The sequence below is a fragment of the Tamandua tetradactyla genome, chromosome 19 (assembly GCF_023851605.1).
Source record: "Tamandua tetradactyla isolate mTamTet1 chromosome 19, mTamTet1.pri, whole genome shotgun sequence".
NCBI lineage: Eukaryota > Metazoa > Chordata > Mammalia > Pilosa > Myrmecophagidae > Tamandua > Tamandua tetradactyla.
The window spans coordinates 4,983,897-5,007,799 of record NC_135345.1 but is presented as its reverse complement, the minus strand read 5'-3'; the positions used below and the strand labels follow the sequence as shown (position 1 = coordinate 5,007,799).

The following is a 23,903-nucleotide window of genomic DNA, read 5'->3' as shown; positions in this document are numbered from 1 at the left end:
CAGAGCCCAGAGACTTCACAGGAAAGTCTTTCAACCTGCTGGGTCTCACCCTCAGGGAAAACTGACGCAGGCGACTCCTTCCCCCTGACAGGAGGCCAGTTTAGTCTGGGGAAACCTGGCTGGAGCCTGTAATACCTATGTGGACCCTCCTAAGGGTGGGGAGGGAAAAGGCACCTTACAAGCAGGACAAGATACAAGAAAACAAGAACTGAAAAATTACCCTCTGTTAAACAAAACTTAAGCTAGAGGCCCAGAAAAAGCTGAACTGAAGGTCAAAGAACAGACAACAAACTCATCTAGCAAGAAAACCCTAGGTAAGATAAGTGAAAGCAATCTCCAGAATCAACTAATTAAGGTAATTAAATGTCCAGACACCAGCAAAAAATAACAAATCACACCAGGAAAATTGAAGATACTGCCCAGTCAAAGGAACAAACCAATGGTTCAAATGAGATACAGGAGCTGAGACAACTAATGCTGAATATACAAACAGAAATGGAAAACCTCATCAAAAACCAAATCAATGAATTCAGGGAGGACATGAAGAAGGCAAGGAATGAACAAAAAGAAGAAATGGAAAGTCTGAAAAAACAAATCACAGAACTTATGGGAATGAAAGATACAGTAGAAGAGATGAAAAAAACAATGGAAACCTACAATGGTAGATTTCAAGAGACAGAGGTTAGAATCAGTGAACTGGAGGATGGAACATCTGAAATCCAAAAAGAAACAGAAACTATATGGAAAAGAATGGAAAATTTTGAGCAGGGGCTCAGGGAACTGAAAGATAATATGAAGCGCACAAATACATGTGTTGTGGGTGTCCCGGAAGGACAAGAGAAGGGAAAAGGAGGAGAAAAACTAATGGAAGAAATTATCACTGAAAATTTCCCAACTCTTATAAAAGACCTAAACTTACAGATCCAAGAAGTGCAACGCACCCCAAAGAGAATAGATCCAAATAGACGTTCTCCAAGACACTTACTAGTCAGAATGTCAGAGGTCAAAGAGAAAGAGAGGATCTTGAAAGCAACAACAGAAAAGGAATCCATCACATACAAGGGAAACCCAATAAGACTGGGTAGATTTCTCAGCAGAAACCATGGAGGCGAGAAGACACTGGGATGATATATTTAAATTACTAAAAGAGAAAAACTGCCAACCAAGAATTTTATATCTAGCAAAATTGTCCTTCAAAAATGAGGGAGAAATTAAAACATTTTCAAACAAAAAGTCACTGAGAGAATTTGTGACCAAGAGACCAGCTCTGCAAGAAATACTAAAGGGAGCACTAGAGACAGATACGAAAAGACAGAAGAGAGAAGTGTGGAGAAGAGTGTAGAAAGAAGGGAAATTAGATGTGATATATAAAATACAAAAGGCAAAATGGCAGAGGAAAGTACTACCCAAACAGTAATAACACTAAATGTTAATGGACTGAATTCCCCAATCAAAAGACATAGACTGGCAGAATGGATTAAAAAAAAGGATCCTTCTATATGCTGTCTACAGGAAACACATCTTAGACCCAAAGATAAACATAGGTTGAAAGTGAAAGGTTGGGGAAAGATATTTCATGCAAATAACAACCAGAAAAGAGCAGGAGTAGCTATACTAATATCCAACAAATTAGACTTCAAATGTAAAACAGTTAAAAGAGACAAAGAAGGATATTATCTATTAATAAAAGGAACAATTCAACAAGAAGACATAACAATCATAAATATTTATGCACCGAACCAGAATGCCCCAAAATATGTGAGGCATACACTGCAAATACTGAAAAGGGAAATAGACACATCTACCATAATAGTTGGAGACTTCAATTCCCCATTCTCATCAATGGACAGAACATCCAGACAGAGGATGAATAAAGAAATAGAGAATTTGAATATTACAATAAATGAGCTAGACTTAACAATTTATAGGACATTACACCACACAACAGCAGGATACAACTTTTTCTCAAGTGCTCATGGATCATTCTCAAAGATAGACCATATGCTGGGTCACAAAGCAAGTCTTAACAAATTTAAAAGGATTGAAATCATACACAACACTTTCTCAGATCATAAAGGAATGAAGTTGGAAATCAATAATAGGCAGAGTGCCAGAAAATTCACAAATACGTGGAGGCTCAACAACACACTCTTAAACAACCAGTGGGTCAAGGAAGAAATTGCAAGAGAAATCAGTAAATATCTCGAGGTGAATGAAAATGAAAACACAACATATCAAAACTTACGGGACGCAGCAAAGGCAGTGCTAAGAGGGAAATTTATTGCCCTAAATGCCTATATCAAAAAAGAAGAAAGGGCAAAAATTCGGGAATTAACTGTCCACTTGGAAGAACTGGAGAAAGAACAGCAAACTAACCCCAAAGCAAGCAAAAGGAAAGAAATAACAAAGATTAGAGCAGAAATAAGTGAAATAGAGAACATGAAAACAATTGAGAAACTCAATAAGACTAGAAGCTGGTTCTATGAGAAAATCAATAAGATTGATGGGCCCTTAGAAAAGATTGATAAAAAGAAGAGAGAGGACTCAAATAAAGAAGATCAGAAATGGAAGAGGCGACATAACCACTGACCTCACAGAAATAAAGGAGGTAATAACAGGATACTATGAACAACTTTATGCTAATAAATACAACAATGTAGATGAAATGGAAAACTTCCTAGAAAGGCATGAACAACCAACTTTGACTCAAGAAGAAATAGATGACCTCAACAAACCAATCACAAGTCAAGAAATTGAATCAGTCATCAAAAAGCTTCCCAAAAAGAAAAGTCCAGGACCAGATGGCTTCACATGTGAATTCTACCAAACATTCCAGAAAGAATTAGTACCAACTCTCCTCAAACTCTTCAAAAAAATTGAAGTGGAGGGAAAGCTACCTAATTCATTCTATGAAGCCAACATCACCCTCATACCAAAACCAGGCAAAGATATTACAAAAAAAGAAAACTACAGACCAATCTCTCTAATGAATATAGATGCAAAAATCCTCAACAAAATTCTAGCAAATCGAATCCAGCAACACATTGAAAGAATTATATATCATGACCAAGTAGGATTCATCCCAGGTATGCAAGGATGGTTCAACATAAGAAAATCAATTAATGTAATACACCATATCAACAAATCAAAGCAGAAAAATCACATGATCATCTCAATTGATGCAGAGAAGACATTTGACAAGATTCAACATCCTTTCCTGTTGAAAACACTTCAAAGGATAGGAATACAAGGGAACTTCCTTAAAATGATAAAGGGAATATATGAAAAACCCATAACTAATATCATCCTCAATGGGGAAAAATTGAAAACTTTCCCCCTAAGATCAGGAACAAGACAAGGATGTCCACTATCACCACTGTTATTCAACATCATGTTGGAAGTTCTAGCCAGAGCAGTTAGATAAGAAAAAGAAATACAAGGCATCAAAATTGGAAAGGAAGAAGTAAAACTATCACTGTTTGCAGATGATATGATACTATACATCGAAAACCCTGAAAAATCCACAGCAAAACTACTAGAGCTAATAAACAAGTACAGCAAAGTGGCAGGTTACAAGATCAACATTCAAAAACCTGTAGTGTTTCTATACACTAAGTAATGAACAAGCTGAGGGGGAAATCAAGAAACGAATTCCATTTACAATTGCAACTAAAAGAATAAAATACTTAGGAATAACTTTAACTAAAGAGACAAAAGACCTATACAAAGAAAACTACAAGAAACTGTTAAAAGAAATCACAGAAGACCTAAATAGATGGAAGGGCAGACCATGTTCATGGACTGGAAGACTAAATATAGTTAAGACGTCAATTCTACCTAAATTGATTTACAGATTCAATGCAATACCAATCAAAATCCCAACAACTTACTTTTCAGAAATAGAAAAACCAATAAACAAATTTATCTGGAAGGGCAGGGTGCCCTGAATTGCTAAAAGTATCTTGAGGAAAAAAAAACAAAGCTGGAGGTCTCATGCTGCCTGACTTTAAGGCATATTATGAAGCCACAGTGGTCAAAACAGCATGGTACCAGCATAAAGATAGTTATATCGACCAATGGAATCGAATAGAGTGCTCAGATATAGACCCTCTCATCTATGGACATTTGATCTTTGATAAGACAGTCAAGCCAACTCATTTGGGACAGAACAGTCTCTTCAATAAATGGTGCCTAGAGAACTAGATATCCATATACAAAAGAATGAAAGAGGACCTGTATCTCACACCCTATACAAAAGTTAAATCACAATGGATCAAAGATATCCATAAAACAGTTAGAGGAAAATGTAGGGAGATATCTTATGAATCTTATAATTGGACGCGGGTTTATGGACCTTACACCTAAAGCAAGAGCACTGAAGAAGGAAATAAATAAATGGGAGCTCCTCAAAATTAAACACTTTTGTGCATCAAAGAACTTCATCAAGAAAGTAAAAAGACAGCCTACACAATGGGAGACAATATTTGGAAACGACATATCAGATAAAGGTCTAGGATCCAGAATTTATAAAGCGATTGTTCAACTCAACAACAAAAAGACAGCCAATACAATTATAAAATGGGAAAAAGACTTGAACAGACACTTCTCAGAAGAGGAAATACAAATGGCCAAAAGGCACATGAAGAGATGCTCAATGTCACTGGCCATTAGAGAAATGCAAATCAAAACCACAATGAGATATCATCTCACACCCACCAGAATGGCCATTATCAACAAAACAGAAAATGAAAAGTGCTGGAGAGGATGTGGAGAGAGAGGCACACTGATCCACTGTTGGTGGGAATGTCAAATGGTGCAACCACTGTGGAAGGCAGTTTGGCGGTTCCTCAAAAAGCTGAATATAGAATTGCCACATGACCCAGCAATACCATTGCCAGGTATCTACTCAGAGGACTTAAGAGCAAAGACACAAACAGACATTTGCACACCAATGTTTATAGCAGCATTATTTAAAATTGCAAGGAGTTGGAAACAGCCAAAATGTCCATCAACAGACAAGTGGCTAAACAAACTGTGGTATATACATACGATGGAATATTATGCAGCTCTAAGACAGAATAAACTTTTGAAGTATGTAACAACATGTATGGACCTAGAGAACATTATGCTGAGTGAGACTAGCTAAAAACTAAAGGACAAATACTGTATGGTCTCACTGATATGAACCGACATTAGTGAATAAACTTGGAATATGTCGTTTGTAACAGAGACCATCAGGAGATAGAAATAGGGTAAGATACTGAGTAATTGGAGCTGAAGGGATACAGACTGTGCAACAGGTCTGGATACAAAAACTCAGAAATGGACAGCACAATACTACCTAACTGTAATGTAATTATGTTAAAACACTGAATGAAGCTGCATGTGAGAGTGATAGAGGGAGAAGAGATGGGGACATAAATGAAGTCAGAAAGAAAGATAGATGGTAAAGATCGAGATGGTATAATCTAGGAATGCCTAGAGTGTATAATAATAGTGAAATGTACAAGGTACAATTTTAAAAATGTTTTGGCATGACGAAGAACAAAGGAATGTCATTATTGCAGGGTGCTGAAAATAGATGATAATTAATACTTTAAAATCTCACCTTATGTGTGAGACTAAAGCAAAAAATGCTTATTTGTTACAAAATTTAGATTTTGACTAGAGCATTTCCTAATATAACTCATGTAGATAGTTTGATTGAATGTCATAAGTACTTGGAATCTCAGGTAGCACATGAGATTTTGTTGGTTTGTCCAGAGTGATCTCCCGATAAATCCCAGAATGATTTGATCAGTGACTGGAAAAGTATTTGCAAGCCCCCTTCGGGAAATGGTGAGAGTGGGGAGAAATGCATATGTTAGGAAAAAAAACAATGAGATAAACATCCATCTCAAGAGACTGGAAGAAAAACATAAAAACGGGCCCTAAAGAGTGCACAGTAATTAAATAGGAAACAAACAAGAGAGAGTCAACAATAGGAACATTACCCAACACGCAACTTGTTTTTATGAGGTTAGAAGAGAATAAATGTTTGATGAGATTCAGTATCCATTCCTGCTTTAAAAAATACCACCACAGAAATGAACACCTGCAACAAAACCTCTTAAAGTAGGAATAATAATAACTCCTTGAATGAGGAAGAGTGCTTATAAAATGTCTACAATAAACAGAATTAGCGGTGAAATGTTGAAAGCACGCCCTCTGAAATTCAGAAAGACACAGGATGCATGTCCACTTCAACACTGTATTGGAGGGCTATCCAATGCAATAACGAAAGAAAAAGAAATGCAGTGTAAGAAATGGAAAGGACCGCTACTACTCTCAAACAATAAAATGCAAAAGTATCTATAAACCATTGTAATTAATAAAATAGCTGGATAGAAAACTCAACTGAATTTCTAATATAGCAGCAACACATCATTGTAAAGAAAAATCAGCATAACCATTTTTTAAAGATACCATTTATAATAAAACAAAAACACTGACTTCCCAGGAATAAATATGCCAGATACCAGCTATTCTTCTTCCCTTTCTAGGGCATAGAGTTATAAAGATCCATTGATTACGAACTCATGAGAGCAGAGAAGAAATCCTAACCACTAGACACCCAGGGACAGCTAATACATTTGCAGCTTACTAAGAATACACAATGAATAGAACGTAATACTACTGGCAGAATGCATAAATTTACTCGCAATTGCTAAAGTTATATCAACAATAATTGCTGAGATTTATTGAGTGTTTACTATGTGCCAAGTATTATGCTAAGTGTGGATTATCTGTTTCTTGCTGTAACTGCTATCATTTTGCAGTTTAGGAACGTAAAGCCTGGAAAAGATAAACACGTGCTTGTTGGAGCCAGGCCCCTGGTGAATGACTGGGTTTCAAATGAAGGCAGAGGAGGCTGCCCCAGAGCCCACAGCAGTGCCGCCCCTCATGTGCACGTAACCTCGCTGGGCATCTGCTGGGTGCCAGGTAGGGCCCGTGCTGGAGGCTGCAGCCCCAGCATCATTTTAATGAGGAGAACACAAGAAGTAAAGAATTACAGGTAGGAAACAAGTAAGACTGGGACCGAGAGCCTAAGTGGTTCGAGGGGCCAGCTCTGGTGACTGGGAGGGCTTCTCTGAGGAGGTGACCTTTAAGCCAAACACTGCAGGCTGGGAAAAAGCAGCCTAGGAATCGCTTCCAGGCAGAGCGAACCACAAAGCAGAAGTACCGCAAGAAAGAACCTGAGGAAATGGGGGAGAAAAGAAAGGAAGGGGGAGAGAAAAGGAAGGAGGAATTCCTGCAAATACTTTCATATATTGACATATTTATGATTAAGGCAAAAGTTTGGCCCAGAGAAGTCATTAAATTTCAGACTGTTTCTCCTTATTATGGAGAGTCACTTAGATTAAAAGTGCTAACCCTTTTAAAGTGATGGCCAAGTGGGCTCCGGCAAGTGTTACCCTGAAATGGGTTTCGGAGTAACCTCAAAGTAATCAGGGTATTCAATGACCAAAGTCAGACTAGCTGGGTCAACGAACGTATGCCTGTGCTTGAACAAACATAAATTAAAAACAAAACCCAGAGCATCTCCAAAGCAGGACAAGGAAGGAAAACGGCGCAGAAGCGCAACAGCTTACCTTGAGCCACTGTTCGGCCTGCTCCTTACTCTGGACTGCAAGGACTAGCGGGTCTGTCCCTTGCTGAGTAATTTTCAACTCATGCTGCTTCTTTTTGCTGTCTTTCGGGAGATATGTGATGCTGCAGCCCTGGAGAGGCAGCTCCATCTGAGGCTGCTGGTCCTTGGAACTTTTATAGCACTGCATCAAACACACAAAGCAGCGGGGAAAGAAGTCACCTTATCACAAAGGTCAAAGAGACACACTGACAAGACTCGGCATTATGAAAACTTGCTCTTGGCATCGGGAGGCCTCTCTGAAGAACGGAAATGCTGAGAGGCACGGCACCGCAGAACCCGACCTCCAAACGTTAGAAAATACATTTCTCCATAATTCAGAAAACCTTACCAAGCCTCTACTGCCTGATTCAGCAGGAAAGACACAGTTCCTAAACTCATGGAGCTTCTGCTGTGCCGGAATTCATCATCACGTTACCTGAACATGCTTTATTAGAGCTGCTGAAGCTGCCCAGCCCCTACGAGGGGGGACAACAGAAGACTCTGCATTCTTCGCCTTTGCGTCTACCTATAACTCATATCATGTGGTTCTGCTTCAACTCTGTCTCCCTTCAGATGAGCAAGACTGATAAGTGTTGCTCATCTTTATCAATATATAGATGACAAAAATCGCCACAGAAGTTTGTTTTCTAGTTGAGTCACAGACGCAAACTGTGTGCTGCTCCATTTATTTGCCCAAGTGCCACTCACTCTGGAGATTTCCATCGGGACAGCTAAACTGAGATTTTTCTCATTCTTACTGTTCTTCTTTCAACTCCATCTATAAATCTCAGAGTCAAACCTTTGTCCAAAGGTTCCCCCACCTTCTGTTTACTTTCATCTATTTATTTATTTTGTATGCTGCGTGGCAGGTCACATTTCATTATTCTTCCAATTAGGTAGCCCGTTACTGTGGCACAGTTGTTGACTTTTTGTCTTTTTGGGAAGTGCACGGACCAGGAATTGGACTCAGGTCTCCCGCATGACAGGTGAGAGTCCCACCACTCAACTACCCTTGGACCCCCTGCTTCTATTATTTGGGAACAAAACTGTATCTCTTAATGAAAATACAGTGTCTAAGAATTGAGATATTTGAGTCCACGGCTAGTAATTACTTACATTGGGCCCCAGGAAGTTTTTCAAGTGTTCTAAGCCCATTTCCTCTTTTGTCAAATGAGTTATCACTATTATTATTATTTTATTAAATGATGCTGTAAGAATTTCTTTAAATTTTTAAATTTCACTACTAATTTTTTTTAATTGTTAGAAACAATGACAGCTGCTACTAAGAACTGAGTATCAAATGACGTGAGGCACTTCATACAATTTCTCCAGTCATCACGGTTGTGGGTTCTGGGTTAGGAAACTGGTGTTCAGACAGTTTAAGGAACTTGTCCCAAGTCCGAGAAGCTGCTGAGCAGCCGCCACAGGCCTGCAGCTCCCGGCGGGCTGAGCGCGGCACCCCCACCCTCCTCCCTGAACTGGCCTGGTGCAGGAACTGCAACACCTACTGCAGAAGCGATACCTAGCTCCCTCTCCTGTTCTGCAGCTCTGAAGCCACTGCTCTGACATGGCACAGACATGGAAAATAACCACTTCATTTTTTAATTGTTATGGATGGTTTATTCGATGTTTTGCATTTTGATTAAGCGGAAACAAACAAAAAAAGGTGACAAGAAAACTAAATCACAGTACAGTGGACAGAAACAAAAAGGAAAGTCCATGGCCTGTGTTTTTCCTTAAATTAAATGCCTCAAAAGAGATCTGTTATCAGCAATAAGGCAAACTGCAACCTGGAGATGAATGGCTGCAGGTTGACTGCTGGGAAGTCAACTCGACACTGGGACATTCACTAAGGTGCGTCCTTACAGCGGACACCTGTGGAGGGAGGGGGCGAGGCAGGGCTGGGCACAGGAGATGCTAAGCTGAGACACAGCTGAGTTAAAGCTGGAACGCCAGGCAGGGCCTTCCTCCAGTGGAGTTGAGCCCTTGTGGGTGCTGGGGGCTGGGCGCTTTCTCAGACCACACTCCCTGGGTGGGGGAGTAAGTCCTTCAGTCCTGAAGGGGGGGAGGGTATACAGCGTCTACCTCGGAGCTCCCTGGGGATAGAAAGGCCCAAGCTCTACACGTATACACAAAAACCTCTGCACAGGCTTCAGGACACTGAGGGCAGAACAGGGCTTTGTTTTCGGTTTTTAGCTTTCTGTGCTGTTCACACTTAGACAGCATTTGCTCTGATGACTTTAACTTAAAAAAAAAGTCAGCACGTGTTCCTGGGTGGTTGGATCATGGGTCAATCGTTAATGAAAAAAAAAAAGCACTGCAATAAAACCAGTGAACTGTGATGGTGCAGGGGCAGAGGGGTGGATGGGGGCAGGGGCGCAGGGCTCGGGAGGAGGCAAGAGGACTCAATCCTAACACTAACTCGGGTATCGAGGCTCACGGCTTGGAAGCCTCTTTCTGATGAGAGCTGACTGTGGATTTTAAAAATACTTATATAATACATCCACATCTTGCTGCCATTATGTCAGACTGGAAATAAGGGTCTTATTAATCTTTTTTATTCATTCTTTACTTATAAATCCCCAGGGCATCGTTTTTGGCGTATTCTAAATTTGGGAGAACTTCAGGCCACATAGGGGGTAAAAATATGTGCTCTCACTATTCTGGAAAAAAATGAACAAAGCCATTAATTAAAAAATATACAATGTCCTAGGAACCTAATAAAATAAGATGTCCATAATTCACAAACAAAATTGGTAAGGACAAACAAAAAACAATCAGTTATCTGCTCCGCTAAAGACCAGTACACGGGAACATAAGTCCTCATGTTTTCTGTTTTAATGGCGAATGATTATTTTCCCAAGGATAATGTGAAGGAAAACAAAAGGCAAAAAATGTACATGATTCCAGTATCAACTATGGTTTCTAAAGCTAGGGAGGGAGGGAAAGAGGCGGTGGGGGGGGGGATAAGGGAAGGAGGGAGGGGAAAGGAGGGCAGGAGGGGAAAGAGGGAGGGAAATGAAAGAAGGAGGGAGGGAGGGGAGAAGGAAGGGGGCAGGGAGGGGTCGCGCCATCCTCAGAAGGGGACCTACTTCCTCCCCAGAGCCCCTGTTGGAATAAGAACTAGGACAAAGGCTCTGTGTCCTCCTTCCCAGGACCTCTGTTACTTAATCTATCCTCCCGTTCTCCTCTCAGGTTTAAGAAAACATGCCTTTAACTTTCCAAAAGAACTTCCTTTCCTGGCCACCCTCCCCTCCCAACCTCGCCCAGCCCACTCGCCCGCCTCTATGACCTGGCTTTGAGGAATGCACTGACTCACTACAAATGAGAAAATACATCTTGCAGTCTCTGGCAAGTTAAAATCCTGTGCGTTTCCACTGACACAAACCACAGACACTGCTCCAGAACGAGAATTATTTGTCCACTGGCTGTTTTGGGGGCTGCGCCTTGCAATGGAAACGCAGACAAGCACTGCCCGTGGGCTGCGGCCGTCTCAGCCAGGGCTCCCTGTGTGGCCTGGCACCCCTCCGGGGGCTCCCCACACTCGCTGACTGTGGACACCTGAGCACGTCCATTTCACGATGTGGACCACTCTGCCCTGCAAATAAAATCTGACCGGCTTCCCCCGAAACCACCGAGCCGGGGCTTTACCAGGAGCTTGGTGTCTCTGATGACGCAGAGCAGTTTTGTCCACTGCCCGAAGCGCTTCTTTCGCAGCAGGAAGGCACAGATCTTGGCGTCCTTGACGAGGTCCATAGAGGCCTCCTCGGAAGGCCACTGGTGCCGTGTCTTCTTCCCCTTTCCATCCTCCTCCTCTTCATCATACGATTCGTAGGAGCTACTCATCGCGTCCGAGTCATAGTCTACCAGAAATGAATGAATGAGTGAGTGAACGAGCGAACTGACGACCTAGGCCCAGCCTCAAAAATCTTATCTTTGAACCACACCCAGGGCTTCAGAGCATGTCACTACGGGCTGAGTAGCCACAATTTAAGCAGGAAGGGGCTTCTGCCTTCAGCATACCCGAGAAAGATCAATTAGTAAACAGAAGGAAAATGCAGCTCTTACAGGGGCCATGGGAACTCTGCTAAACGTCTTAACCAAAGTGAGCAGAAAGTGCACGTTCACGGACTCCATCCTGTGACCACCCGCTGTAGGCCGGGCACAGTGCTGGGCCATGCAGGTGGCCTGTGGGAAACGTGCCATCCTCCGTCCACTCCATTACGGGCGCCTGCCATAGAGGACCCTGCGCTCTCGCATCCACAGCTTACGTTCACGCTCTTTCCGCAGTACCCTTCTCCTTCCTGCATCACCACCCGCCTAACCTTACCTGCCCATCTAACCCAACCAGCCCTACCTCACCTACCTACCTAGTCCTTCCTAACCCATCTAGTCGGTTCTACCTAACCCATCTAACTGGTCCTATCTAGCCTACCTAACCCACCCCACCTAACCCTACCTAACTGAACCAGCCCTACCTAACCTGCCTAACCTGCCTAACCCTACTTAACGTACTTAGTCCTTCCTAACCTACCTAATCCTACCTAACCCATCCGAACCCTTCTTAACCTACTGAAGTTTCCTACTCTAATCAGCCCCACCTAACCTATCCAACCTAACTAGCCCTACCTGACCTTCCTGACCTACTGTGCTAGTTTGTTCTATACCCAGAAAAGCTCTGTTCTTTTCCTGGCCCAAGCTTGTGGGACCAGAACTACTGTCCAGGGTGTAACCTTTGATTAGACTGTTTCCACAGAGACTGACCCACTCAACTGCGACCCTTTGATTAGATTACTTCCACAGGGATGTGGTGCGCCCAGTTGTGGGGGTGACCTTTTGATGAGATGGAGATGGGGCCCCACCCATTCGAGGTGGGACGTAATCAGTTTACTGGAGTCCTTTACAAAGGGAACCATTTTAAAGAAAGCTCAGAAGTGATCTAGACACAGATGTCTGGTGGCGCCTGGAGTGCCAAGAGAGAGGGCAGACACCTAGATGCAGAGGAAAATGCCAGAAGGACCCACAGGATCTGCAAAAATGATTTGAAGCCAGAAGCCAAAGGACCAGCAGGCACCAGCCACGTGCCCGCTGCCTGACGGAGGTGCTCCAGACGTCATCAGCCTTTCCTCAGTCCAGGTATCTTTCTCTGGATGCCTCAGTTTGGACATTTCCATGTCCTCAGAACTGTAAACCTGAAACTTAATAAATCCCCTTTATAAAAAAGCCAACCCAGGGCGGGCCACAGTGGCTCAGCAGACAGAGTTCTCGCCTGCCATGCTGGTGCATGCCCATGTCAAAAAAAAAAAAAAAAAAAAAAAGCCAACCCATTTCTGGTATACTGCATTTTGGTAGCATCAGCAAACTAAAACACTTACCCCACCCACCAATCCTTCCTAACCCACCCACCCCAACCAAACCTGCCTAATCGTCCTAACCTACCCAGTCCCCATCCTACCTAACCCTTCCTAACCTACTAACTACCAAACCCATGTTATATAGAACAGAATTTCACTCACTGGAAACTAGAGTATAATCTGTACTCAATAGTCATTTTTACATGCTACTTAATTTCCTTGCAAAAAAAATCAGTACTAAATTGGGGTGGGGGTGGGCAGGGAGACAAAGGTTAAAGGTTTAAGCTGAATTTTAAATCATAAAGAAGGACATGAAACCAATCCAGGCAATGAGGAAATAAGTCTGGCAATTGTTGAGAATGGGTTGCAGCAGGGGTCTGGGGCAGAGGCCCCATCACAGCCAAGCAAGTGAGGGCCTGGACCCCAGGCGCCAGTGGGACCCCCTGAGAAGCTAGGAGGCCCTGGTCATATGTCACTTGTGGAGAGCGAACAGGACGACAGTACAGAGCTCCTCTCATGGCTTCTTGCCGGCCCTCCCATGGCAGGGGTCGGTCCTCTTGCTCCCTGTCACACCTGCCCCCCAGCACCCAGGCCAGCCTCTGCACTGCCCAACACCTGCCCACATGGCAGCCTCTGTCCACGTGGCGCTGTTCAGATTTTAATTAAAATTAAATAAAATTTAAACTTTAGTTCCTGAGTTACATCAGTGACATTTTATCTGCTCAATCTTCAGTGGTGGCTCATGGATAAAGAAAACTCCCACCTTCACACAGGTGCCATGGTCAGCAGTGGAGGCAATTAAAGTATCACCTAAGGGCTTTGCTAGAGAGATACTGGAGGAGAGGCACACGGGGGACCAGAGACAAGAGAAGGGATCAGTTTTGAGCTTGGGTGGGGTAAGGTCTGAAATTAGGATTGAACGGCACGTGCTGCCTTGGCCTCGGGGAAACCGGGAGGGCCCCAGCCCTGCCCTCGCTGCTCCTTGGAGAAGGTCCCCCGGCCAAAGCAGCGTCTGCCCTGGATAACTCACAGGATTATCCAAACAGGCCCAGCACATCCTCACGCGGGAATCAAGGCGCACCCACCGTCCTGCCACCACACAGCCCCCCCGCTGGCTCCCTCTGCTCCCCTGCGGACCCCCGAGCGGCCCACGACATGTGTGTCCTTCCCTGGCTGTGAGTGCATGTGACTCATCAACCACTGTGCGTCTCACCTGCCCTGGGGGTCCCCGAAACCCGAGGGCAAAGAGAAGACACACACAGTATCTACGACTTGACTGCAGGGCGCGCAGGCAGAGGAGCACAACAAGCCAGAGCAGAGCCTAGGCTTTCATTCTTCAGTGGTACTTAAATGACTGCCTTAAAGGTCAGGTTCGTAGTCACCTTTGCGAGGAAGAGGAGGTTGTGGCGAGGAAGGGGCCTGCCGGGCGGGGGTGGCTAACAGTGTTCTGTTTCTCGGCCGGATGGTGTGTGCACAGGTTCTGCTCATTAAGCGGTATATACACATGCAAATATATACATTTTTTATAAACATATTTTACAATAAAACAGTCAAAATTTGGCATGGCTAGGACCTGCTTGTGTCTGCCCCAGGAGCGGGGAGAGGAACACACGCCTGGAAAGGGGCAATGGCAGACTGAGGCTGAGGACCTGCACTGCGGCGCTGACAGGGACCCAGAGGTGTGGGAGGTGCCCGCGGCCGAGTCGCATTTTAGAAAGCTCTCTCCCCCATGGCCAGGGCACCCCCAGCGCCCAGTTCATCCTCCAGAATAACCAAGTTCTAGCAACGGACCAGAGGGTGAATGGGCAAATTCGTGATAATGGGAAAACTGCCTTTCATTTCATTCATTCCACAAATACGTACTAGCACCTTCTACCTGCCGGGCAGGAGTGAGGGGGTGAGGGCAGAGTGGTGAAGAGACAGCCTGGCGGAAGTTCACACAGGGTCCCACAGGCCTCCTCGCAGGGGACTCTCTCGGCGTCCGGACCCCCGGCATCCATGGGCCTTATTTCAGAAGGACAGTAAGAATCATGCGCAAAGACTAAATGTCCAGTGCCTGATGGATGGCAGAGCTGAGACTTGACCCCAGGTCTTTTGATTTTAAGTTGAAAACATAAGTGGTGTCTCTGGGAAGCCTTCTCACCCCTGGAAACGGCTGGAGAGCTACAGCTATGAAAGGACAACGTCGATCATAGTCCTGCCTTCCTCATGGACAACTTCATTTTCAGGGAAACTTTCAGCAGGAAACAAAGAGTGGCCAGGGGTACTGGTCAGTGCCTTAAAGGAAACCCCCTCTGAGGAATATCTATAGCAATACCCAGTGAGGAGAAGGGGCCTCTCATCATGTCCACCTGGCAGGGGTCCTGCTGGCCTCCCAGGCAGTGAGCTGGTCTGAGCCACCCAGGCACCCAGGAGTTGCCACGTGGTGAAGAGAGGAGGTGGGCTGGGGTTGGGCAAAGCTGAAAGACAAGGGACTGGGAGCAGGGCAGGGACAAGCACCCCCGATGGACTTTGGACTTAGAGGAATGCAAGGAGAACTCACTGGGGTTAAACAGGAAACCTGGAGGAATGGAAGAGGGTTTTGTTTGAGGGCAAAGAGGGTGATAGTTTGAAGCCATCAGCCCCTGGCATGTCCTGGCACAGGTATAGACACTTCCCGTGTCCAGCGGGTAGGGAAACCAAGGAGCCAAGGCCAGGATTACGTTTACATGATGCTGCTGGTTCTTCACCAGAAACAAGTTTGATGGGCAACAAGTACCATCAGTGTTCAGTTACAATGGAACCGAAGAACTCTCCTGGAAAGTACTATTCTTAACTCTAAAATGTTCATCCCAGAAAAAAACGCCTAAGAGCACGGACAAGGAAGGCCACACACAGATCTCAGGGCAGACACGGATCCCTGCTGAGGAGCTCACCACCATGACTTCCCGCAGGGCAAGGCTTTCTTCCACTCTCAGACGTGGGACTCACTCTTGCGACAGCATATGTGCCACAGGCGGTCAGATGACGAGAGGCACCTGGCACCTGGCCCACTGCATCTGTCTCCAGAAGGGACAATGGGGAACCGCCACTTTGTTTCAACATGTTAGCTCTGATTAGGTGAGAAGCCAAAAATCCTCCAGACCTCTCTCCTGGCTTCTGACCTTCCTTTTCCGCAAGAAGGGAAAGTGAGAGGCCGAGAGGAAAAGACAGATCCTCCAGGTTAGGAGCTGCATCTGTCCCTGCTCTTGCACTGCAAGATTCTCAGCACAAAGCTGGGCCCAGCATTAGCCATTTAACCAAGAAGCTTTGAATTGAAATTCAGCAGGGAAAAATCAACAGAACAAAAGGCGTGTTTACTGAGCACTTATTTTATGGCAGACACAAAAGAGACAGCCATTCTTACCTTCTCTGATCTTACATTTTAGTGAGGGGCAGAAAGAAAATAGTGAGGGCGTTATGGAAGCATGGAAAGGTATCCGAATAAAACACCCCAGGAAATGCAGGGAAGTTTTGTTCTCACCACCTGCCCCTCCGGCTCCGGACCCAGGTCAAGGGCGTGACACGTGCATCTAGTGTTTGCAGGCTGGCCAACACTGGGGCCATTTCACTGGGGCCATGGCAGCTCTGGGAAGGCCAGGCATTTGGAGAAGAGTGGCTGAGGGGACAGTACTTAGCCGGGATGAGGACGTGTTGAGCCAAGGAAAGGACTCTGGCTCTTCCTCGAGTGGGGATGGAAAGTCCCTGGAGGGTTCTAAGTAAAGAAATGGCCTGACTCAGTTCTTAAATGGCCAGTCCAGCTCAGCTTCAGTTCTCACTCTAGAGGAAGTCAGGAAATCATTTCACTTCCCTGAGACTCAGGCTTTAAAATGCCTTCTTTCTCACAGCTGTTATGAGGTACCAACAAGGCATCAGGGGAAGGGTCCCTGAGAAGCTGAAAACACAAGACACAAGTGAAAGCACCGTGCTCCTTACGCTCCAACGCCAGGGGGCACGGCAGATGATCATGTCCAGTCTAGCTGTACTGCATAATGTATTTTTTTAGACACACACTCATATCCTACAAATTCAGAAATGGCATTTCAGCCCATCCTCCTGGAGGAGGGAGATGGAAGAGAAGAGGGAGGAACTGGAAAACTGAAAGCAAAAGTGAAATAAATCTGAGATCAAACAAACAAAAACAGCCAAATCTGTAATGACCTTGTTTTGTGTCAAATCAGCTAGGCCAGAAGTACGAGTCCCAGACTCCCCTCCCAGAGGGGTCTGGATTAGGGCCGATCACAAGAGAGATCTGGGAGTGGTGTGGAGGGGAGGAGGAGGCAGCCTTACACTCTGTCCTCTGACTCCAGTGAACTCAGGGCTCTGGTGCTGAGTCTTCTGCTGACCAGCGGGATGGCCTCGGGGCTCAGAGCTCCTCATCCTGCCCGGGCCCCTCCTTCTGCATCTCAGAGTCCTGGGCCAGGAGCATGTGCACTCCGTGGCCAATGGCACAGGAACTTTCTACAAGCTGCCTGGGGCATCAAGTGTGGAGGGAGTCATGGACAGATAGGCTGCTGTCTGTGTGTCCTCACCAGTTTCAACCCATCTTCAATCTTCCCCACATCGAGTCCAGCTTTTGATCTGGACTCCAGATCAAAATCTTCGAGGACAGCAGATCTTCGAGGACAACAGTCTGCCAGACTTCTCCCACAGCTCCATAACTACATCTGCACAAACCTTTTATTCCATGTCACAGTGGTTCTGCTTCTCCGATTCAACCCACGTGGTTAGAGGAACTGGTGGTGGGAACCTCTGGCAGACCCCTCTAGGTGAAGGTCCAGCACAGGCCTTTAGGATTTTGGAACATGGCATGTTATTCTCTGAAGACAACTATTTTGCTGTAGGGAAGCTGCTCTGGGCTTGCTGAGGCCATGGCAGAGACAAATGCTTGACCCTGAGATAACAACTGATGGCACAACCTGAGCAGCCCACCGTGGACAGGGTCAAGGAGCATGCCTCACCAAAGCGGTCTGCAAGACGGCAGGTCCTCCCCCAGGTCCTGGAGTCATGAGCAGGTTGCACATTCTGGTGGCTCAGATGCCGCGGACATGACTCCTACCGTGTTCCTCCTCCTCTCAGGTTCTACGGCCTCAGGGCCAGCTGACCACTGCAGGAAGGAATTCAAGCCTGGCTCACAGATGATTCTGTCTGATACACTGGCGCCATCTGAAAGAGGATGGCTGCAACCCTACTCCAGGGCAGACCTGAAGGACAGTGGTGAAGGGAAAGCCTCTGAGTGGGCAGAACGGGCAAGTGCGTCTGCTTGTTCATTGCCCGGAAGGAGCGATGGTTAGACATCTGGGTCTACGCTGGTTCATGGACACTGCCTAACGTATCACATGGTCAAGACTCGAGAGGAACGTGATGAGGAAATGGAAACACAGTGCGCAGAAGAGATTGTGAATAGAGCTCTAAAAATGGGCCCAAAATATGAGGTTTCTATGTGCCCCTGAACACAGCAGAAGAGGAGCATAAAAACCAGGTAGACAAGATGACCCATTACACAGACGTCAGTCTGTCCCTTTCCCTTTTCCAAATGGGCTCATGTGTAAAGTGGCCCTGGTAGCAGGGACAGAGGGCATAGAGCTCAGCCCTATGGATTTCCACTCGTGAAGACGGACCTAGCTCCAGGCACTCCTGAGCATCCTACCTGCAAATAAACTGACCAGAAATAACTCCAGGACACAACTCAGAAACACTGGTTTCCTTGGACCAGGACGTTCTCACTGGACCGAGTGAAATACAGCCCACGTGCAGTGTGGTGTGGGCTCACACTCGTGCAATTCCCTGGCCTTCCCACGTTCCCCTTTGCTCTGGAGCAGCTGGCCTAGAAGTTGATAGATGCCAGCTGGTCAGTCCTACCTTGTGGGGCTGGGGATAACGTGTTCCAAGGTACAGGACATGCTCTGAGCCCTGGGCAGTATCTAGAGCTGTTTCTCCCACGGCCAGGATTCCCAAGCCTGGGAATCACGGGACTGAACAGGGCAGTAGCTCTTCTCAATGTACCCCTAGAGATGCTCTGAAAAAGAGCTTGCTTCCATTCCAGAGTATTTGGGGAAGACAAAAGTATTTGCAAAGTCCCTTGAAGGACGAGAGAAAAATACGGAACTATTAGACTTCCCCACCTGGGAAATTCCTGGTATTCTCTCAAGCATTTGGGATTTCCAATTTAATAAGCCAAGCCCTTGATCTTGAGGCTGGCCCTTATGACACTATTTCTGTAATGGCTAAGCTAAGCCTGATTGTTAACACATCTAAGAGTCACCCCCAGGGAACCTCTTTCCCTGCTTAGATGTGGATTCTCTCTAAGCAAAAAGCTGCAAATAAACTCATTACCCTAGCTCCTATGTGGGACATGACTCCCAGGGATGAGCCTGGCCCTGGCATCATGGGATTGAGAATGCCTATCTGCCAAATGGGAGAAAAGAAACGTAACAAATCAAGATTTCAGTGGCTCAAAGATTTCAAATAGAGTCGAGAGACTATTGTGGAGGTTATTCTTATGCAAGCTTCAGCCAGATATTACAAATCGTCATAGTATGCCAAGCCCCAAACAAAATTTATTCCTGAAAACCCTAAAGGAAACTCAGGGCTCTAAGACCCTATAAACATTTTACTTATTATTTTTTCAGAAATGTAAAACCTCCAGATTGTTCCTACACTAAAATTTAGAGGTACCAGTCTCTCCCAGAACATCAACCCACTGCATTTCCCCACCTCATAATGTTGAAACACTTTTTCAGTGTGAAGAAGTTATAATGGTCACTGTCAAAATATCCCTGAAGACTGAGACAGTCATCAAACGGCAGGGAGGAGCTGTGGCAGAGAGGTTAGGATTTAGCAAGCGACTGTCACTGCAGAATCATTGTATTGATGTTTCTTTTTGGTTTCTAGTGTATTGGAATGGCCAGGGGAAATTCCTGGAATTGTGGAACTGTAACCCATACTATACTTTGAAATTTGTTCTATAACTACTTGTCAAATTAAACTTTGAAGTTTATCACTTTTCTGTACATATGTTATATTTCATAATAAAATGTTGAAAAAAAAAAAAAGATTGCTTCCCTTTCCTGCAGTTTTGGGCTCTGCCGATCCCAGGGTCTTAGTTTCCAAGGGCGTAATATTCTCTACAAGAGACACGCCCGCGGTTCCATTGAATTGGAAGCGAGGACTGCAGCCGGGCCACCCAGGGCTCTTCCTGCAGGGCCTGCCCGATTTACGCTGGCCACCAAGAAGCTGCTGCCACACAGTGGGGACAAGGGGGCACACGTCAGGACCTGATGACCCCTGGGACTCCCACGCCCTGCGATGGACGTCGCTGGAGAAGTACAGCCGTCTTGGACGGGCAGTCCTGCTGAGGGTCCAGCCTTTAGGGAAGGGGAGTCACATCACCCACAAGGCAGGAAGCCACAACCAAGCACGCAGCTGGCTGAGGGGTCAGAGAATGCACAGAAGGAATCACAAGGTTATGGCCACAGACCAGTCGTAGAACCGAGGACCGAAATCCTTACGAGTGTCTCTTTCTTACTGCAAGATGGATACGCCTGCATATACACAAACTAATTCTCTCATTTCCCTCCCCTCTCACGTTCTCCTACCATCTAAGCAAGATGTGCTAACATGGCTAATCCTCTATCTCAGAATTTAAGCTTCAAACTCATAGCAGGAAGCACCACTCAGCTCAGAGAGTATGAACAGCCCCAAAGTCAGAGAAAGAGGCTCTGTGTTCCCCTTTGGGGTCCGCAAGCTTTCAGCTGCGTGGGAGATAGCTGAGCCACACTCGGCTGAAACACGGTTTCGCTGTTGCCTTTATTTGGAAATTCAGTGTGACTGGAAGAAGCAGTAGCTTCACACTGCCAGCTTAACAAAGCTGGGACACCACTTCCCCAAATTCCCCTTCCTATGAGATACGGGCTAGGGCTGGCCAGGAGAGAAATTCTTGCGATGCTTGGAAGGCAGCCAGGAGGTGGCCGCCAGCACCTCCCCAGTGTTGAAGGTCAGCGCAGGGGTCCAGGGGCCGCAGCACCTCCCCAGTGTTGCCGCTGACCTGAGGGCCCATCGGCTTGGAGTGGCTGCCAGGGAACCAGCAGCTCCAGCTCTGCTGATCTCCTCACTCACCTTCTGAGTCCCGGGCCAGGGGCCTGCACAGCTCAGAGGTGAAGGCTTCCAGCTTCCCTGCTGGTTGCTCGAGTCGCCGAGGTTAGACGAGGTGAGAGACTGAAGCGGGTCCCAGGTTGCTCTTGGATTCCAACCTGGCCTTCCTCGTACCCAGGCCTTGTCCACTCTTCTTCATAAATCCAGCCCTGCTGGGAACAGAGTCAGCAGCCTTCCAGAAACTTCTTCAGTTCCCACACTGCATGCTGTAATTCCTATAATAAACCCTTTATTCCATGACGCTCATCGCTGTTCTCCTCGGATGAAGCCACAGCTGATAGTTAGGAACTCTGAGACAGCCTGTGGAACCCCTAACTGCAGGCCAGAGCAGCCTGGGTTCTCTGGAAAAGTCAACTCATGGCCAGAGAAACCAGGCCCGGGAGCCAGCAGCTACCCAAAGTCGGCGGCAGCACGTCCGCTTAAAGAAGCCACGGTGCGGTGGGGCTTGGACTCCGTGCCTTCCCAGGCTGAGTTTTTCTAGTCTCTTTTTTCTGGAATTAGTGCCACGGCTGTTCACCACTCCGCCTGGCCTCACTGAGGAAAAGGACGTCCACATCACTTCAACGTCACTTACCAGGAGCTACTCAGACTGAGACTTATGAAAACCCCCACCTCTAAATCAAACAAAATTGCTCATAGTTGCAGCCCTTGAAAGTGTGTTGGAGGGGAGGGAAGGGGAGGGGAAGGGGCAGGAAGGTCAGAGTCAAATGCTGCAAATGCTGGAAAATACCCTAAGCAAACAGTTTCTTCAACTGTTACCAACAAAAAGGAACTAATCCAAAGAAGTTCTGAATTCCATCAAGGCATTTAATTTTATGTTTTCTAACTGATCTACTATCTTACTAAAATAGTTGACCCTTAGAAATTACTGGAATGCACTGTTTCCAAATAGTTCTTAAACGAGAGAAATTAAACTGTCCATCCTATAGATCTCGAAACCTGATATTTCATAACCTCCTTACCAGAACCATCCCCGGGCTCATTCAGTGTGCGACAAGTATTTATTGAGTGCTTAGTCTGTACCAGCACTGTTCCGGATGCTGAAAAAAAAAGAATGATTCGACAAGGGCCTTGGCTGCGAGGAGCCCACGGCCACACTTGTCTCATGTGTCATCAGAGAGAGATGCCGGGGTAGGGGGGTCTCCTAGGACAGCCTCCTGCCACCAGCCATGTCAGATTCTTCATCCAGAGAGAGATGCCAGGGTGGGAGAGTCTCCTAGGACAGCCTCCTGCCACCAGCCATGTCAGATTCTTCATCCAGAGAGAGATGCCAGGGTGGGAGAGTCTCCTAGGACAGCCTCCTGCCACTAGCCACCTTAGTTTCTGCGTTGCTGAAATGGCTGTGCTTCTTCACTGCCAAGAGAAGAATCAGGAAGTCTGTTCGTGGAGAAGTTTCAGGCAATACTAAAATAATATTGGGATAAAGGACAGCATTTCCACAAGAAGCAGAGGAGGTGAGTGACCCGGCACAAAACAGCACATGTTGGAGGACTGGCCATTAAAACCAGTAGTCACCCTTTTAACTTCTCATTTCTTCTCTCTTTTACAAGAAAAGTAAGTTGGATTGCCTAAATTTACATATATTCAAATATCCTACTTCAGTCCCATTGTGATATGACAATCCTCCACTGCCCAGGATATTCAGGGCAGAAATAAAGCCCTAAAACTCAGTCAACAACTAATTCTAGAAGACTGGCAATAAAAAAGGTTTTCAACATCAGTGTATATTCTCCATCTGAATCTGAAAGTTGGGTGAGATTATTAGCTGGTAACTACCGGAGCCTCGGCAACTGCAATTTAGGCAAAGTCTGTTCTGGTTGAACTTGCACAACGGGGAAAATGAGAAACAGGAAGGCTGGACCGAGATGTGCATTTCTTTTACTCTCAATGATTCTCAACCCCACAGTGGAACCGCTAGAACCTAATCATGCCATGACAAGTGCTGTCTCGGGGCGAACTGCTGGACCAAAACATCACGAGACGAGGGAGCACACACCAGAAGACCTTCTCTTCTGAGGACACATTACACACCGATGGAAGCTTTCCCAGCGATGACACGCCCCGAGGTCAGAGTCAGGGCAAGAGGGTCCGAAAGAAGGCTCCACCGGAACAAATGTTACTGGAGACTCTCCACCACCTGCACACAGCAGGCGGGACTGACCCACAGGACAGCTGCTGGGAGACGCTCGCTGGGGGCCTTGTGTGAAGAGGCCCCTCAAAAGGCTTATTCGTAATTCATTGTTTCTAACTACAAATTAATGCTGCACAGTTGACCTAAAACACATTTAAAATAGGTAAATGGCCACTTTGAAATTTATCTTTACTACATGTTTTTTTTCAAACTGCCCTTTTGAAACTTGGGTGCTTCCTTCAATATTATTAAAATCTTCAAAGAAAGAAACTCTCCTGAGGCCAGCAACTGCTTGGAGGCTGATGCACTGGGCAGAGCCCCTGAGGCCCGCCTAGGAGAGTGCACACAGCCCCTGGCCAGGACGCGCCTGCACCCATGGAATTAATGATGGTGGAATCGATGATGGCAGGATCCACTGCAGTGTCAGCGAGGCGCCTTCGCTTTGCCGAGCTCTTTCTGAGTTTCCCTCTTTGGGTTCAGAACGGACTCAGCTCCTCCCCGCTGGGTGTCACCACCCCTCCCGGCCATGCCCGGGAAAGGGGCTGGCCTGGCTCTAGGACAGCCGCAGCGTCCTGGC

At 46.0% G+C, this 23,903-nt stretch overlaps 1 protein-coding gene across 15 annotated transcripts in view; it reads right to left on the bottom strand.

Moving 5' to 3' along the window:
* AFAP1 (actin filament associated protein 1) overlaps positions 1-23,903 on the bottom strand; it is a 198,263-nt gene that overhangs the window by 82,553 nt on the left and 91,807 nt on the right. For 13 of the 15 annotated variants that reach the window (XM_077136329.1, XM_077136319.1, XM_077136320.1 and 10 more), the window contains 2 exons: positions 11,321-11,532; positions 7,632-7,811 (listed from right to left, as the gene is read on the bottom strand). In XM_077136329.1, coding sequence (XP_076992444.1) covers positions 7,632-7,811; positions 11,321-11,532 — 392 coding nt within the window. Of the gene's footprint in view, positions 1-7,631; positions 7,812-11,320; positions 11,533-21,159; positions 23,902-23,903 lie in introns of those variants that run through there. The other 2 variants (XM_077136334.1, XM_077136327.1) reach the window with 2 other exon arrangements.